General features: G+C 39.4%; 1 protein-coding gene across 3 annotated transcripts in view; it reads right to left on the bottom strand.

Moving 5' to 3' along the window:
* Epha4 (EPH receptor A4) overlaps positions 1–18,352 on the bottom strand; it is a 144,211-nt gene that overhangs the window by 14,900 nt on the left and 110,959 nt on the right. For all 3 annotated transcript variants that reach the window (XM_070016136.1, XM_070016147.1, XM_070016158.1), the window contains exons 9-14: positions 11,579–11,637; positions 10,296–10,409; positions 9,415–9,600; positions 5,223–5,284; positions 4,549–4,758; positions 1,986–2,135 (exon numbers count right to left, since the gene is read on the bottom strand). In XM_070016136.1, coding sequence (XP_069872237.1) covers positions 1,986–2,135; positions 4,549–4,758; positions 5,223–5,284; positions 9,415–9,600; positions 10,296–10,409; positions 11,579–11,637 — 781 coding nt within the window. The remainder of the gene's footprint in view (positions 1–1,985; positions 2,136–4,548; positions 4,759–5,222; positions 5,285–9,414; positions 9,601–10,295; positions 10,410–11,578; positions 11,638–18,352) is intronic.

The raw sequence follows: 18,352 nt of genomic DNA, 5'->3' as shown, positions 1-18,352 counted from the left end.
ATTTTTGACAATGACAAGAGGTCAATTCGCTCCTCTGGCTTTTCTTTATTTTTCCAGATTCCCAGTGTTCACTGGTGAGTTGTTGAAAACAGTTTACATAGAATGCACCAAGGGAACTTCACTGGTTGTAACCCCTCAGATTGATTAAACTCCCTAGCCACAGACAGTTTGGAAGATAGCTTATGGATAAATAAAGCCTATTTTCTCAGTTGAGGGCTGAATCTTATGGAAGGGGACAATAAAACAAACAAAAGGATTGCTAAGTTCCATGTTTTCAACAGTTACTTTCACTCTATTTACCATATGCCAAAAGATTTCTACTCAGGAAAGTCATTTTCCAGATACATTTCCTATTAATTCTTGTTCTACTCAGAGTCCAAATAGAGACAAATACATTTGAATGATATATCAATATTACTTGTGAGCAAGAAATAGCTTCAAGATTCCTCTTCATGGATAAAGCCAGAAAAATGAAAACATAAAACAAGCAAATTGGCTTAATATAATATAGAAACTGTCACAATGACAGATCTGAGAATATTTAGGGCAGGGAAACTGATGATCTGTAGATCATCTGCTCTTGTGAACATTGGGCTATAACTATGGACTGGAACAAAGAAAGCCTAAGTACTAAACAATTAAATAGGCAAATGTATGCACTACTTGCTCATTTTGGTTGTCATTGTCCCTCTGAAAGTCACTAATCTAAATCCAAATGTTGCAAAGACACTTTCTGAAGGAATCTGCTTGAACGACTTTATCCGACAACGTATTACATGCCACTCACCTGCATAGTCTGTTTCCAGCTTGTAATTATCTATACTTCTTTTAACTGTTATCTTTCCTGCCATCCTCTAAGAGTCTCCTCTTATTAATTACTGACAATACAATGTCAATAATCCCTTTAATCTGGTTAGTCACAGTAGACAATACTTTTTTTTCCTGACTAGAACCAGAGCGCATTCATTTCTCTATTGCTCTACATTCTTTAACTGATGGGAAACCTGCTTTCTATTTAAGTGCACCTGGTTCTTTGTTTAATTGTCCAGGCTTCGCAACTTCCTGTTGTTTCATTAGGACAATGCAGATGGTCAGGCAACATTTCACATTGGAAAGTTTTAAAAAGAAGATTTTTCTATAATATTGTTCTAGTCCATTAACTGAATTCCTTGCATTTTAAAATATTCCCTGGTAGTGTTCTACCTCCCACATTAAAAAAAAATTAGTAAAGTTCTAAAAGTATAGGGAGCCATTTTATTTTGATCAGATTTCCAATCCTTCTAAAACAATCTAAAAGTTTTTCAAGATTAGCTAAAATGTGTTCTAAGAAGACCCCTGATCTTTGTTTTGTTTTTTCGTTCCTCCTCACTGGAGATGTTTGTAATTAAATTCTATTAGTCTGGAATCTTATTAGTGTCATTATTGAATGCTTTTCTGAAATTGCAGGCATCAGAGAAACTCCCTTACGAACTAGTCCAGATGGTATATTTAAAGGGACGTGCATAATTTACAAAGGGTCATTTAGTGAAGCTTTATTTTAGAGTCCTCATGGGGCAAGCTCTAATTACAACTATGCCAGTTTTAAAATATTCACTAGTTTCCCCCCCACCCCCCGCTATGATTCTTTCAAGTCAGTTTTATCACATGTGAAATTTGTTTTTCATAACCTTTGTATTCTCTTAAAATTCAGTTTAATTTTGAGCTAGTATAGTTTTGGAAGTTCACCAAAAAAAAATTCTACCATATATTGTTGAGCAATACAATACATCTATGGAGTCTTCTTGCTTTCTTCCATACTATGGCATTTGAGTTCTGATCTTAAAATACAAACTCATCACTGGTCATAAGGTTGGAGTGAAATGACTAGATAGATGTAGCATTAAAAACATGGTATCATCCTCAGGGCTCACTTCTTTGTACGATAATGCAGAACATCCTCAATCTCAATGTGAAGAAGACACATATTTCAGAACACGGAGACTTACATCTTGATTGGACATATCCCAGTAGGGTCTCTCTCCGTATGACATCACTTCCCACATAACGATTCCGTAGCTCCATACATCACTTGCTGATGTGAATTTACGATAGGCAATTGCTTCTGGCGCAGTCCACCGGATAGGAATCTTGCCACCCTGTGAATATTTGAGCCATAAGTTACACCCTAAGTAACCTCACTGATTTGCCATTTTTATTTCTGAATGCCAAGCAAGACAGCAGCACAGCTGAGATGGCTCTTAAAAACAAAACTATGAGACTTGTTTATTTTAACTAAAGTCTTTCTGGTTGAGACTGTTCTCCTGTTTACTTAGTTACTGGGAAGTGGGTAAGTAATCTGTCTAATTATTTCTTAACAGCCTACCTGGTATCTAAGCTCTGCTTAGGGCAATATTATAAAACACAGGTAAGCTGAGGCTTCGTAAAATACATCTGTTATTCGATGATTATCAAAGGATAGGTAGCTGACACTTGTTTTGACTTCTTATTGCATTGTGTCATAAAGCAGCTTAATACTGCTCTAGAAATTGCCAAGCATTACTGCTCATGCCTATACTCCTAGCTCCTCAGAAGGTTGAGTCAGGGCAGACAAATCCAAGAGACTCTTATCTCCAATTACCCAGCAAAATAGCAGAAGTAAGGCTGTGGCTCAAGTGTTAAGAGTGCCAGCCTTGAGCAAAAAATCTAAGCAAGAGAGGAAGGCTCTCCTGTCCCTTTCTCCAAATCTCTATCCTTCTTTCATATAGTATAGATTCGTATATACTCAATATATGTAGAAGATAACTTGCTAAATATAGTAATTTTGGTTCTGTTTCTGCAAAATATGCTAAAATGGCTTTCAGAGAAAGCCAAATGATATCACATAGTAGATCTTATTAGTGAACTTAATAGAGTAAGACAGACCTTCAATTACTATTTAATGTATTTTTAAATTACTACTTGTAAATATGAAATGACAAAATATCACTCAGAAAAACTAAAATCTTTCCCTTTAAATCCTCAAATGTCTGTGACTTGATTATCCTTACGCACAAAGTATTTTTAATTGAGTTTCAAATTACCTAGGGTTCCATCTTGGGAAATCAACGCTACTTGAATTTAAACCCATGAGCGATTCAAGCAGCCATTATTTAAGTTTTCTTGGTTTGATTAGGGCTAATACGGGGCAATCAAATTGCCCTGTGAATTTCTTTGATATACCACAGTTCACTCTGAAAACCCATTGTATTGTGTTCATAATATTCCTTGCTTACAGAATGACACTTGGGATACTGCCTGCCTTAATATGACCAATGGTTTCTCCCTCTCTGCAAATATGTCATCCTAGAAGCCTCTATAACTTTTTTTCTCCAACTACTGACAAAAAACCCTAAAGATCCCCATATTCACACTGAAGGCATAAATGAATGGACTTGAAGTTCCATAGAGGGTATTTATATATCAGTCAACATTACTGCTGGAGAAATTAAACAAATCACCCCCATAACCAACCAAACATAAAACCCAGTGTTTAGGATTGCATACACAAAAATGAGTGTTAAAAAGAAAAAAAAAAGGATGTTAGCTGTCCACTTCATGTTGATTAGGAACAGGCTCAGCTTTAATAGCCAATAACAATTTAATGATTCTGTGTTTATTCCATTAGTATTTTACATTCAGACTGTCAAGCTAACATACCCTACTCATTAACTGTATACTGAATACTCTTAAACTATACCCGAATCCAGGCTTGTCTATCAATAGTAAAATGAAGGTCATCAGATTCACTGGAAAGCCTTGCATAGCATAAATGTTTTATAAATCCTGTATATACATTATTGTAGCCAACCAACTAGAAGTATTGTCTTTACGTATTTAGATTAAGGACTTTTCTTTTTCCTAATGAACCGAAAAGAGTCAATCAGAAAATCTCTGGAGTAGTAAAGAAGGAAGAAAGAGAAATTAAACAAGTTAGCAAAAAATACAAGTTTCAATACAAAAAAAAAAAAAAACCAAACATATGCACAGTAAATGACACTACCTCATGGTTTTCTTAATAATTTATCATCTGGTGAGTAAATTATTCTTGATAAGTATTTCTCAGCTAGCTTATTTTTGTTTCTCTGGAGGGGGGTGGTGTCAGGACTGGGTCTTGAACTCAGGGCCTCTTACTCTTACTCAACTTTTTAGCTCAAGGGTGGGGCTCTACTACTTGGGCCACAGCTCCTGTCTCCTTTTTGCTAGGATTTGTCTGCCCAGCCTAGCTTCAAGCCTCCTGAGTAGCCAGGTTACAGGCATGAGCCATCAGTGGTGGAACTCAGCTCGCTTAGCTTACTCATGATCATTTTAGCCAGCTCTGTAGAAAGAGTCCCTCTTCTTTTGAGCACTGTACTCATACGCTGACATGTTGAAACTTTTCTATAGCTACCTAAGATAACTTTTAAAAGGGTTTATGAATATTAAAAATATGAATTACAAAAATCAGGAAGGGCTTAGCCTTCAAGGTAAAAGGAGAGATGCTGTCTTATCACAGAACACAGAACAAACCAGAGATAGAAAAATCATCCTTACCCTAGTGGTATAAGCTGCTTCCGGGTCATCCTCCAGCACTCGGGACATACCAAAATCAGATACTTTGCAGACCAAATTGCTGTTTACCAGGATGTTGCGAGCAGCCAAATCTCGGTGTACATAACTCATGTCAGATAAATACTTCATCCCTGACCCAATGCCACGAAGCATGCCCACCAGCTGGATGACTGTAAATCTGCCATCATTCTTCTGCATAGGAAGGAAGCGGGGAGTAATACCATCAGCATTCGGCCACATTCATTATCACTAAGCATTTATTACCATGATCGATTTTTGATAACTGCATCCGGTATGCAATGAAACTTCAACATGATTTCTGGGCCTTGCTGAACCAAAGTTACTGACTCTCTAGTAAAAAGTATTCAAGGAGCTGGGTTTGCTTTCCTGTGATAGATGGAAATTGTCCAACTGTAATGAATCTACGGGCTCAAACAATTCCACGATACTAGAATAAATCAAATACTACCTTCCTCATCTATGGATTATTTAATAGCCTATAAAGAAAAAAATTCATATCATTCTCTATATCTCTCCTTCTTCTGCTGCTCTAGTTTAAAAGTACATGAGTCCATTCCAACAGGATGAATATAAGGAATCATTCTTTTCTCAGTACTAATATTTACTTGGAGGCTTAATATAAAGTAGACACATACCCTGAGGAAAGCATCCAAGGAACCATTCTCCATGTACTCTGTGATGATCATTACTGGTTTACCTAGAGTTTTCAGAAAGAAAAACAAAAACCCTTGATGAGAGTGGCAGTTAATGAGATAAAAATGGGCTGTGCACAATTTTACTGCCAAGACACCTGTCTTGTGCGATCTAATTTAATTAAAACAAGCCAAGCTTATGCCTCAGCTGTGGGAAGCTAGGGATGAAATATTAAAAGGACGAGTAGGTTTAGATTCCATCTGGAAAGTTAACCCTTTGGGTGGCTTTGTTGACAAGGTCTTTCACTGAAGTGGCCTCTGGTATCCAGGGAGCATGTGAATGGATAATTGCTCTAGCGAGCAAAAAGGGAAAACTATGAATGGGCAGACCTGATTAAATGTGAAGAAGAAGAAGAAAAAAAAGCAACTATGGGGTAATTAATTTATTTTGTCCCCGGAAGAGCCACTTGTGGGATGCTAAGGATGTCCATGGGCCCAGAAACCATTTTCTTTATTTCTGGAAACCCAGATTTCAGAGGGGCAATCTCTATGGCAGAGGTAGATCTTTTGTTACACAGTCAGCCACTCTTCAAATCCAAGCAGGCAAAAGGTGAGGCTTTGTCTTTGTCTTGCTCTGGCTGGGGTTGTACCCTTTCCTTATCTATAAATTAACTTCTTCTCTTGCTCCCTTTAAAAAGCAAACAAATCTCCCAAACCATCACAGAAGGCATTTAGTAAAGTCATTTCATCTACAACAGATATTTGAATTCACAACTGGAATGGTCTTGCTCCTTTCCCTCTCTCCTGGCAAAGAATAAAAATGTGTTTTATGGGCAGTGGGGGAAGAAAGTCTTATTTCAGTTTAGTTCTCCTTCTAAAGGGTTTAGAAAATAACATGTTTAGTTGTTATTCATTTTCACTGACAATGAACTCAAGGTCTGAAATTCCTTCTTCCTGAGGGCTTTCTAGAAGGAAGGAATTGGAGGAGAGTGGAGATAAACCATGGTAATCCTCCAGTTTTGAACCAAGAGAAGGAAGAATTTTAAAAAATCCATTAAAAATTCCTTTGAGGGTAAATTAATGCCTATTTGATACATTAAAAATATTCCCACTTTTATTGCTGTACAATTGACTGGGAATTTTCCTAATTATTTTGGAGTGGGGAGAAGGCAAGACATACCTTCACGTTTGAGCTAAAGGTTTTGACAAGTTTTTGGTATCAGTGATGTCCAAGTCCTTGAGTGTGGTGTGTGTGTGTGTGTGTGTGTGTGTGTGTGTGTGTGTGTGTGTGTGTGTGTGTGTGTGTGTGTGTGTGTGTGTGTGTGTGTGTGTGTGTGTGTGTGTGTGTGTCCGTCCTGTCTAGGAAATCTTTTAAAGGCAACCATTTTTTTTGTATTAGAAGACTGTTCCAGGGAGATTGAAATTTCAAGCAAGGAAAGACATCTGGAAAAAACCGTGTGTGTGTGTGTGTGTGTGTGTGTGTGTGTGTGTGTGTGTGTGTGTGTGTGTGTGTGTGTGTGTGTGTGTGTGTGTGTGTGTGTGTGTGTGTGTGTGTGTGTGTGTGTCCTGTGTGTGTGTGTGTGTGTGTGTGTGTGTGTGTGTGTGTGTGTGTCCTGTCTAGGAAATCTTTTAAAGGCAACCATTTTTGTATTAGAAGACTGTTCCAGGGAGATTGAAATTTCAAGCAAGGAAAGACATCTGGAAAAAACCGTAGTTATGGTGGTAAAGACTAAAGGATGAATCAAATCTCTTCCTATCTTCTGAAGATACCAATTGTGGTTCGTCTTTTGATCCTTCTTCAGCCTAAATGGGAAGGTCTGTATTTTCAGACTCATTTACTGGCTACCAGTCTTAGCACAGAACAAATATGTCTAAGTGAGTTTTAATTAATCTGCCTCCGTCAAAAGATACTTTGTCATGTAATGAAGGACAGGTACTCTCATGTCTTTGCATTAACACCTATTTTCATTTTACTAGTGCCTCTGGAGCTTTGGGGAAAGAGAAAACCCCGAAGAGAGGGAAGAAGAGTAGAGAGAATTTAGGATCCACTTGTCAATTTAGGAAGTAACTCAGGAAAGTGCTGGTAAAGAATTCACACTCTTCCACTCCAGCCTTTCACCCTCACACCTCCCTACCCCGACTCTCGGCACCAGCTACATAATTTCTCTACATTTCCTTTTCTGTTTACTAAAACATACCCATTTGTCCAAAACTTTACAAGCTCTACAAGAGGAATAAAGAGGAAAGGCCACACCCACATTAGGTCTTCTAAGGCTGGGCTCAGGAATGGAGGCCCCCTCCCAGTACCCCCACCCCCAGCCCCAGGTGTAGAGTATGGGGGTACTGGGAGAAGAGGGCAGAGAACCCAGACAAGCTCCTGTGGTGGAAATTTTAAATCATTTTAATTCAGTGGCAACTGCATTATGCAAATGTATCCAGTCATTTATAACAGTTACAGCTGTAATAGCTACGGGTTTTAGAGGCACGGTGGGACTTTAACACAAAGATTCCCTGTTTCTTGTCTTTTCTGTAGAAGTATCATGAAAATCACTATCTGCAGCAGGAAAAACACCCTGAGTGGAACACAGCCTCTTTTTTTTTTTTTTTAAATTAAGAAAATGGACCTGCACAAGTATTTAAAGGGAATGTTGTCTTTTAATTAAAGTAGTCAGGGGCTCTAGGTAGCTCTGAAGGCCATGGGCAACAGAAAAATATCCTGTCGGTAAAACTAATCTTAAAAAGCAAATAGAGCTACTCTATGCTAATTATAGCCTTCACCGTAGGCAGAAAAGTATATATCCTTGGCACCAAGTTTCCAGTTTTGAAGGATTCTCAAGATGAGGAAAGGTGGACCTTTTAAGATATAATAACACTAGGTAAGGTGTGTGTGCATTTTAAAATCTACTGTTAGGCACCCTACTCCAAATATTTTATTTTACCACACTCATCTCCCTTCCAAATAACTTTGTAAGGCAAGTTCCTGGTTTAGCACCATTTCTTTTCTTTTTTTTTGTTTTAACAAAAAAAGAATCAGAAACAGAAAAATTGAGCCACCAACCAAGGTGAACTGCTTTGCCCCTAGGCTAATGCTTCTCCAGAGAGAGGGCTTCCTTAGTCCTGAGCTCTTTAGAAATGCAAACTCAGGGACCCCACCCCAACTGCTGAATTAAACTTCCCCAGAAGGTTAAGAAGCTTCTTAAGTCTATGTAAATTGGAGGGGACTATTTTCCCTTTTTAGTAACCTCCCATTTCTACTTCTACAGATCTTCAGGACTGCATCCTACTAATATTTAACCAACAGTTTACATCTCACTTTTCCTTTTAAACCCTCTCTACCTCAGCCAGGGCTTTAACTACTGAAACAGCCATTGTCTCACCTGTGAGCACATTTTCACTGACACCTTGAATCAAAAAAAAAAAAAAAAGTCTGGCCTTCCTGCTGACATAGCCCCAGGCTTACAAGATCCTGGCTGGAAACAGTAGATATTAGGGCTCTTGGAACACAGCCACCTTAAATAGTGACCGCTTCAGCTGTCCTATCTAAGGGGCACTTTCTAAGCCAGTCTTAGCCAGCCTTGAAGATGTGCTCAGGGTTTGCTTTGCAAGTGCACTTGTTGAGCTGTGCTGTGTTTTAACTGAAGCATGGTTCATAGCCTTAGAGAATGCTAATGGACGAAGAAAGGAAGGTTCAACCAGGTGTTACTGTAAATAGGTATGGAACAGCCATCCATCAGGCAGAGCAGACAAGCAAATCTCCCGACAATAAAGATTCCCCAGATTCACTCCCTGCACCTGGAGCCAACACTTCCAGCATAAGGTGTGGTGGGGCTTTTTGGTGTGCATCTTATGGAAATGTATTTAACTTTTATTTTGCTTCCCATCTGCTTGCGCCTACTCTGTGACAATCCATTTGGCCTAGCAAAGATTTTGAAAGATAGTATGGCATATCAAAAATTGGCAAGATTATATTTTTCCTAAAATTTCACACAAGCTGCCTTGGAGGGAAGGATATCAGCTGAAACCATAGACCCATTTAGAGTTGACTGCAAGATTAATGACTTGTCCTGGGCTGATTTCCTCCTATTAGCAATCAGTGGGTCTGTGCCATCTGTCATTTCCCTGGAAAGAAAATGTGTGTTTAATTTCCCAGTAATGCCGAACTTGGCTTTGAAAAGGGAGTGACTTGAATACTTACATTTGGTGACAACACCTTCCAAGTGGATAATGTTTGGGTGGTCAAACTGTCCCATGATACTGGCTTCACTCAGGAAGTCTCTCCTCTGCTTGTCTGTATAACCGGCTTTCAGAGTCTTGATAGCTACACAGATCTCTCTCTTGCCGGGTACTTTGAGACGCCCGCTACAGACTTCACCAAATTCACCTTTGAAAGTGGAAAAGGAGAATCTGAGATGGACCGGAAGAAAAGAAATCGCTAACATTCATTCTGTACTTGATTACAGAACCTTGCCTAGACCATTTCATGTAATTCTCTCCCCAGACACTGAAACACACACAATTAGCTCCATTTTATCAGAGTATACTTTGGAGGAGGGGAAGGGACAAAAATAAAAAAAAAAAAACCCAAAACTTGCTGAAACTCTTAAGAGTTATGGTTAAAAATAAAATGAACATTTAATTTAGTCTGACTTTAGTTTTCACACACGCCTATTCATTCCATTCAAAAATCAAATTTTGGGCTGGGAAGGTGACTCAGTGGTAGAGTGCTTGCCTTGTATACATGAGGCCAGGGGTTGGATTCCTCAGCACCACATAAGCAGAAAAAACTGGAAGTGGTGCTGTGGCTCAGCTTTGAGCTGAAGAGCTGAGGGATAGCGCCTAGGCCCAGAGTTCAGGCTCCATGACTGACCAAAATAAATAAATAAATAATCAAATTTTGAGCTGAAGTACTTCATCGCATAGCACACTTTATGCTTTGAATATGGAAATTTCATCATACAGTATTTTCAAATCTAGATAAATACAAAATATATTTTCACATATGTACATTTCTATAACTTAAATATATAATATCCATCAGAAAAAGCAGACTTATTAGTCAGAGGCTCAGGCACTTACCAACTCCTATGACTTTTTCAATCTTTATACAGGAGGCATCGATTTCTTTGGCAAATTCTCTTACTGCCTGGTTAGGATCTTCATATGTAAAAGGATCCACGTATGTTCTAACGCCTAAATAATGAAGATGGGATAGGTGGACAGAACACTTATCAGGAACCACCACTAAACATAAATCCTTAACATAGAAAAAGTTGGTTTAGCTGTCTGGTCTTTGGGAAATGAAAACGCTTAAAATCTTGCTCTGGTTTTTATTAGTGAGTAAACCAAGTTTTATAGAATGAAAACAAGAAAGACTACATAGAACGTTGTTAAACTTCGCAGCAGATAGAAGCTTCTCCTAGTGGTTCTCTTTCCTCTACCTCCTATGCTAATGTTATGCACATCTTCGTTCATATGTTAGCTGTCAGCCTGTTAAAGTTCAAGTTTACTTTCTGTTTGCATGAGCTATGTCCCTAACAGCATACGTGACATTGGCTGAGGTATGAGACAGTACAGGCAAGGTGTGCCCAATGCTCCAGTGTTCCTTCACTGACTGTTTAAATCATTCTGGAGCCACTTCATTGAATTAATTCCTTGAGCCCATCTGGAACATCAATATACCCTACAATCCATTAAACAAACAAACAACCACAAAAGATACTGCAGTCACTAACTCTACATCACGTAATGCTGTTCAGTGGAGAGTAAGGATTACTATCTTGTTTCTTTTTCTTCTACCACCCCAACCCCAATTTTTAGCTTCGATCAGAAAAATTACCCATGAAGTTCTTTAAGATAACTACCCCTTAAGCTACTGGAACGTGCCAGAGTGAGGATAAAATAATGAAAATGAAAAATCCATAGGAACTTTTCTACCCCTCATCTTTAACCTTACTTTAAATAATCTCAAATCATTTGTTGCAGATTGATGCCCTAGAAATATATTGTTTGGACAAGGAATACATTATACAAACATTAGCAGCCATATTCATTTTAGGCCCTTCTAAACTAGAAAATATGAAATATACTCTAGAAATAAAAATATTTTTCACTGAGTGTTGATGGTTCATGCCTTAATCCTAGCTGCTCATGAGGCTGAGATCTCAGGATCACAGTTTGAAGCCAGCTCAGGCAAGAAAGTCCATGAAACTCTTATTTCCAATTAACCACCAGAAAACTGTAAGTGATGCTGTGGCTCAAAGTTGTAGAGCACTAGCCTTGAGCAAAAAAGCTTGGACAGAACCCAGGCCCTGAGTTCAAGCCCCATGACCCACCTCCCTCAAAACATTTTCTTCTGGTACCTTGATTTAAATGTTTTTCTTCGTCTGCTTCTTGCTTGGCTTTACTATATTTACTCCGCCTATTAAAAAATGAGAAACAAAAATAATTTTCCTCTAACACAAAAGCGATGACAAAAGCCATAAGACAAGTTCTTTATTAGCATAATTCAAGTCAAGCAAATATTCAATATACATTTTACAGATAAGAAAACTGAGGTCCACAAGGAATGGGTCAGAGGGCTGACAAGTCATGGTTTCAAATCTAATGCCAAGAGTCCAGAGCTCTGCTCTTAACTATATATTTTAAATACTTTATAAATATAATTTCAATCGCCAGAGAAACCTTATACTATTGAAGACAAGTTTACTAGCCATTATATAAACACATTTATATTTTTAATTACAATGAGTTGTCATGAATAATTCTGCCTAAACCCAATGGCAATAATATTCAGTATGTTATAGCAATTCATAGTGAGCCCCGTTGCTATAAATACCATAGTCACTACCACACAGGCTCACTATCATATTATACTTTTAAAACAATGTAGCTGTTCGTTTCTCTTACGACATATAAATCTTTCAATTACTCGAGAACATTTAGGGAGCAAATATTTGCTGGGTACTAAATCAAATAAGATTTTATAGAAAACTAGTTTTGACTAAATATTCTTCCAGTAAAAATGGCTCATGGATTTTAAAGTTTATATTCTGCCTCCACTGCCCAGTGAGATTTGGTTTTGAATTTGGTTTTATTACAAAGTCAGGGGAATTATAAATCTGCAGAAGATATAAATCTCAAATGAGAAATATAAGCATCATTTATACAAAGCAGAAAATAGCTGAAGATAAGAAGCAAATATATTAAATCTATACACATACACATGGGCGCACAGACATTTTTTTAATGTATGTGATGCTGGAGATGAGGCCAAGGTTCTGCATGTGTTAGGCAAAGGCTCTATGGGTCAGCACCCATACCCTAGACCTTAGATATTGACTCAGGACAATGTATATGCTAAAAAGCAATTGGTAAATCAGCTCAGTTGGTATCACAGCTCTAGAGTTTAGGAGGCTGAAGCTAAGTCAGTGAACAAAAAGTGCAGTTTCTGTGACGCTATCGGTATGTAAAATTAACATTGAAATTTATAATCACCTGGTGTTGCCTGAGTTTTAAGGAAAAGTTAAGACTCTCAGATGAAGAAATGAAAGCTACAAGCTAAGGAAAGACTCCTCTGGGCCACAGAGCCTGAGGTCTTGTCAGAATCTGATCCCTCAACTCCTGAGCTTTGCATAAGGGTGGAAAGGCAGAACGACCAGGCAAAGGAGAACGCAGCAGAGAACCTAAAGAAGCCAGCCAAAGCTTGGTGAGGTGCCGCCCATCGCAGAGCGCATGCTCAGGACTTCCCTCCCACATCCTCTCCCAGTTGTCAACCATTGCAAGAACCAGCTTGGCAATCAGGCCCTGGGAGCCTACAGATGTTCCTCCACGTGGTTAAGTCCCTTGCAAATAATAAATACTTTGCACTTTTACATGGCATTTAACTTTTCAAAGTGCTCTCATCACGTACGTTATCTCCTCCCCTAACTGTTTGCAAAGTAGGAACCAGCTTTGCAAAACGGAGACCCCAGTTACCACGAGTATCTGAAGCGTGCATATTTTGGTACCAAATAACAGCCTGTGTTTTCCTTTGTATTTAACTTTTCAAAGGGCCTTCATTGCATCTTCACAACAACCTCGTGAAAGGAATCAGGTGGAGAGCCACACATTCACCCCATTGTACAGATGAGAGGACACAGCCCCCCCCAACACACACACTGAGTTACAAGAACTCCAGAGCTACCATGATCCAGTCTGTAATTCACAGGTTCTCCCCTAGAGGAGCAATTACAAGGTAACTGGTGAGAAGTAATAGTAAATTTATCAGTAAATTTACTTAAATTGGATTCAACTTTTTTTTGGTGTTGTTGGTCATGGGGCTTGAACTCTTGGCCTAGGTGCTGTCCCTGAGCTCTTCAGCTCAAGGCAAGCACTTTACCACTTCAGCCACTGTGCTACTTCTGGTTTTCTGGTGGTTTATTGGAGAGAGGAGTCTCACGGACTTTCCTGCTCGGGCTGCCTTGGAACCGCAATCCTTAGATCTCAGCCTCCTGAGTAGTTAGGATTACAGGTGTGAACCATCAGTGGCCAGCTCGGGCCTTGAACTCAGGGCCTCATGGCCCTCACTTAGCTGTCTCCCTCAAGACTGGTGCTTTGCCACTTCAGCTACTCTTCTTGCAGGTTTTCTCTAATTGGAATAAGAGTCTCATGTTTTCTGCCTGAGCTAGCTTCAAATCGAGATCTTAGGTACAGAGGATTGATTCCAGGTGTGCGCTCCCTGCACCCAGCACATCTGCCCTTAAAATCTATTGCTTCATAAATCAAACAACATTCTATGAAAGATTGTCCCTCCGATGTCTTCTCTATCCATCCTTCCTTTGCCTCTCATAAGAAAATAATAGGAGACTAGACTACACCAATCAAGGCACAACAGAGTCTGCTAGTTGAGGAATTGCAATTTATCAGTGCTGCCCAAAGCCCTGCAATCTGTTAAACCATTTTAGATCTTTAACATTGCAGACCAGGAGGGTCTTGTGCATGCTTAGTGCCTAATCATTGAACCACATTCCCAACCCCCTGGCATGCACGTAGAAACCTTCAGCCTCAAGCTGCCCAGGAACATGGCTTTTGGTTTTACATCAAAAACATTCATTAAAGGTAGCAAAGCCAGAGGAAATACAAATGCCAGGAGTCATTAATTACAAGACTGATTTTCTCATGCTTTCCTCAGACTTCTCAGCATAGAAAGAGGCATTGGAAGAGTGATGAAGGTGTCTATTTTACTGGCACTTCCTTACTCAGAGTGTTATTTGGGGGAGAGGACCCTACCGGGACACAGAATGCCAACAAATGAAACACCAGGATTATTGTTCGAAGGCTAATTGCAGCCCCATTAGCTCTCTAATAATACCTTGGAAACAAAAATGTCCACGTTCTTCTTGACTTTTGTCACCTGATGACCCTTTCCTTTCCCCTTGGCTCAAAGGAGGACAATGTGGCTCATTATTGTCCCAGGACAGGCTCTTACTCTTAGGACAGCCTGCCTGGAGCAACCCAAGAGCCCAAAGAAGAGCCGACATCTGAGGCAGATCACCTGAATGGCGGAAGCAAAGCTTTGTGGAAGATTTTTTCTTAATTACAGAGTTGTAGACAGGCTGACCCAGAGGGGCAGGAGAAGAGCTGTAAGTAGAGTGAGTGGTCAGTAGGGAACAGGAAGCCTTTTCACAGCAGGGGTTCTGGCAAAGGGCCTGGCCCTCCCCTCTGTCATCCCAGGGCTCCACTAATGAGAGTATTAACCAACATAGTTAGGAACAGCCTGAACCCTCCCAGCCCAATGTGTTGTTTCTGGCACCTTGACTATTCAGTAAAAACAAACCACAGGCCTAGAGCCTGCTTTTATCAAAATGGAACTTTCATGATCAAGTGGACAGATTTTGGTGGATGGGGTTCATCATTCCAAAACCAATTAGTAAAAGGTAAGTAATTTATTTGGCTAACAGTGCAGATTCAAGGAGATTGGCAACATAATAAGAAGCTAGACTTCTAGAGGGCCCCTGGCCAGCGCTCAACCCCATCACCCATGAAGATTCACCGAGGCCAGCCTTCATTTTCCCTTTTCCTATGCTGTCCTTGTTCTCACGCTGAATGATGTCTGAATGTTCTTCATGAGCAGCATTTTGAAATAGTTGGGATTGAACCACACGATTGCATGCAAGTAAATAGTGTTCCTCAGGTGCCATTTGCCCCCTAATTGTGCAAATTTACATGACTTCATCAGAGCCAACTTAGGCTCACATTTAAGTGTGTTCAATTCTTATGTGATCATAATATTTCAGAGAAGAAAATTAAGGCACAGGGGAAGACAGATACAGGAGGAAAAGAAACCATGTTAGCATCCTGTGAACTGTTAGCTCCAAAGTCAGAAATATTCACCTCCAATAAGAACACAAAAGTTACAAACTCTGACTTTGCATTGGGTATTTAGGACTTGTTGTTCATCCATGGACCACAAGTTTCCAAGACTGATAGATGTATCTAAATTATGCCTTCACTTCTTAATCCTAGAGTAAGTAAAAGCAAAGTATGGCTAGCAATTATTAGAAAGTTATTATAAAAGTAATGAATGCTTTATTATCAAGTTAATACTTTTCCTTGGCCACCAACTTTTTTCTCCCCTAAAGTAAATAATAAAGCAAAATCCTCAGGAACACTCTTTTTGTATTATAGTTCTCACGTGTGAACAAGAAAATAGTATTGGGGAAAAGAGGCTATCCTAAAACTATCTGAATTCATACTGCCTTAGGATGTTTTTCAAGGTGAACTGATGCAACTGCTGGTCTAAAAGGGAATTGTCAGAGAAATTTCACACAGAAATTTCAGCCATTAGTCCTGGAGGTTATGACTTCTGAATTGTTATATAACCCCAATGTTAACAGTCCTTTCAGAGCAATCGTTTCGAAATGCAATAAAGCAAGTGGCAACACTGCAGAGATCACAAATATCTAAATATGTAATTAAGGAAATAGTGGCTTGTAGACTAAGATTCCTGGTGACGGCATCACACAGTGTCATGCCTGTGAACTACAGGACAGGTACAATTATGCCATGGGCAATCTTGATTCCATCCCGAAATGTAGCTTGAGGGATGAAGACACTGATCAATGATGCTCATAGAAATGTAAATTAATTTACTTGACATCATGTAAGCAGTATAAACATACATCTAAATGAACACACACTATGTAATATCTTCTGTCAAATATGTAAATAAAGGTTTTACATCAAGTAGTGCGATTCTTTCTCTGAGAGACCCAAATGCTTACACATTCAGGTTGGCCCCAAGAGAAACACCAAAAATGTATCCATTGTACATGATCACACCTGACCTTAAGCTCAGACTTGGCAGTGTAATATAGTAATGTATGTAATATAGAGAATATATGTATGTAATATAGTGTATTATATATAATAATATATATTATAATATATAATAATATAATGTATGTAATATAGAGAATATAGTAAAATCAATGAAACAATTGCTATTTCAAAATCCAGCATGATGCCAACTATGAACCTTCCTTTAAATAACAAATCACCAAACAGACACATTTTCTCCTGGTGTTCCTTAGAAACACTGAAAAATTTCTCCTTTCTATCTACTCCTTGCCAGAGATAGGCTTCAAGTTTCAAGCAGTCACTAGAAGGGATTCATTGCTAGCCTCCTCTCTGGCATCAATATTCTGTGACTCTCAGAATTCCACTGGCCAAGGGCACAGCCTAGATTGGGTAGGCTTAGACATCTTAATCAGTCGCTTTCTCCTATTGCTGGCTGCAGAAATCTGGCAACATGATTTCCAGGATACCACTCATTGCTTTGATTTGTATTTTTATGAAAGCCCTGGGTCTAACTTTTGTCCGCAATACTTGTCTCCTCTCTGTTCACCTGCACCAATCTCTGTTGAACATTGGTAGTTGGAGATAACAGAGCAGACAGACAACCTGCACGGGAGAAGAATTGGCTGAGTGTGCATCAGCTCCTGCAAACCTGTCAGCTACCTGGCTCCAGGAAACCCTTCCCCTGACAGCTTTATGACCAGCACTAAAGAAGAATCAATATGAGGGCAAAGGGTTGACATTTCATTTTCTAAAAAGTGATCCATTGAGGACCAATCACCAACCCATGTTTATCAGCCTTGGGGAGTGACAGCTTTTTTTTAATGGGGGATAAGGAACAGGAATCATCGCTGGATAACTCGACAGACTCAATCCTCCCAGGGAGGGGGAGACTCAGAACTGGAAAACCAATGCATCCTGCTATCAGTCCTACCTTATATAATAAAGTGGTCAGTACAACCAGAAAGGGAATTAAGTCATCAAGCATGAGGTTGCTATTTTCTATCACTATGACTTTTAATAATTTTCACTCTCTGAATTACATTTTGACGGGTTTTTTTTCCTTTTTCTTTTGGTCAATGGAAGAAACACATAGTGACAAGATTTATCTCTAAACACCTCAGTTTGCTGTATTCAGGGATAGATAAAATGAAAAAAACAAGTGGCTAAAGGAAAGCTGGACTACAACTCCAGAATGTCCCCGAACAGCATGAAGAATGTGGTCAGGACACGAGACAAGCCCTCTTGGCTACTGAGGAGTGTTCTAAGGACCACATGATTCTGGATTTCAGCCCATTGTTTCTGAGACACACACTTATTTTAAATGTCTTCACTGCCTCACAAACATTATTTAATGATGCTGCAAAAATTTCCAATGCAGGAATTCTTAAAATCTAATCCCCTGAAATGTCTGCCCAATCCCCTTTCCCAAATCCCTGTTTCCCAGATACTGGATGGATAAATACCACCCATACACACACTTTTCCCACACGTTACAGGCATGGCACATGCATGGAGGCAAACTCAAATGATAACACACAAGACTCTTCTTGACTGACTTCCAAAGTTTAATAGCATCGTGGCGATTCCACTTACTTCTCCACTCCAACTTGTCTGACAGACGTCATACCAATACAAGCAAACTCATTCCCAAATACACAGGCCAGAAAGAATGAGGCACTGCTCTACACCAAAGCAGGCTGAAGCATTCAGCTCCTCTACACCAGGACATTCTGGAGAGTGAAGGTGGAAGCCTGGATGTTAAGAAGGGCATGGGACAACTGGCACCATCCAGGCAG

This window comes from Dipodomys merriami, unplaced genomic scaffold (genome assembly GCF_024711535.1).
Source record: "Dipodomys merriami isolate MVZ:Mamm:240054 unplaced genomic scaffold, mDipMer1.0.p SCAF_1, whole genome shotgun sequence".
Classification (NCBI taxonomy): Eukaryota; Metazoa; Chordata; class Mammalia; order Rodentia; family Heteromyidae; genus Dipodomys; species Dipodomys merriami.
The sequence above is the reverse complement of the archived record's forward strand: the minus strand, read 5'-3'. Positions and strand labels throughout refer to the sequence as shown.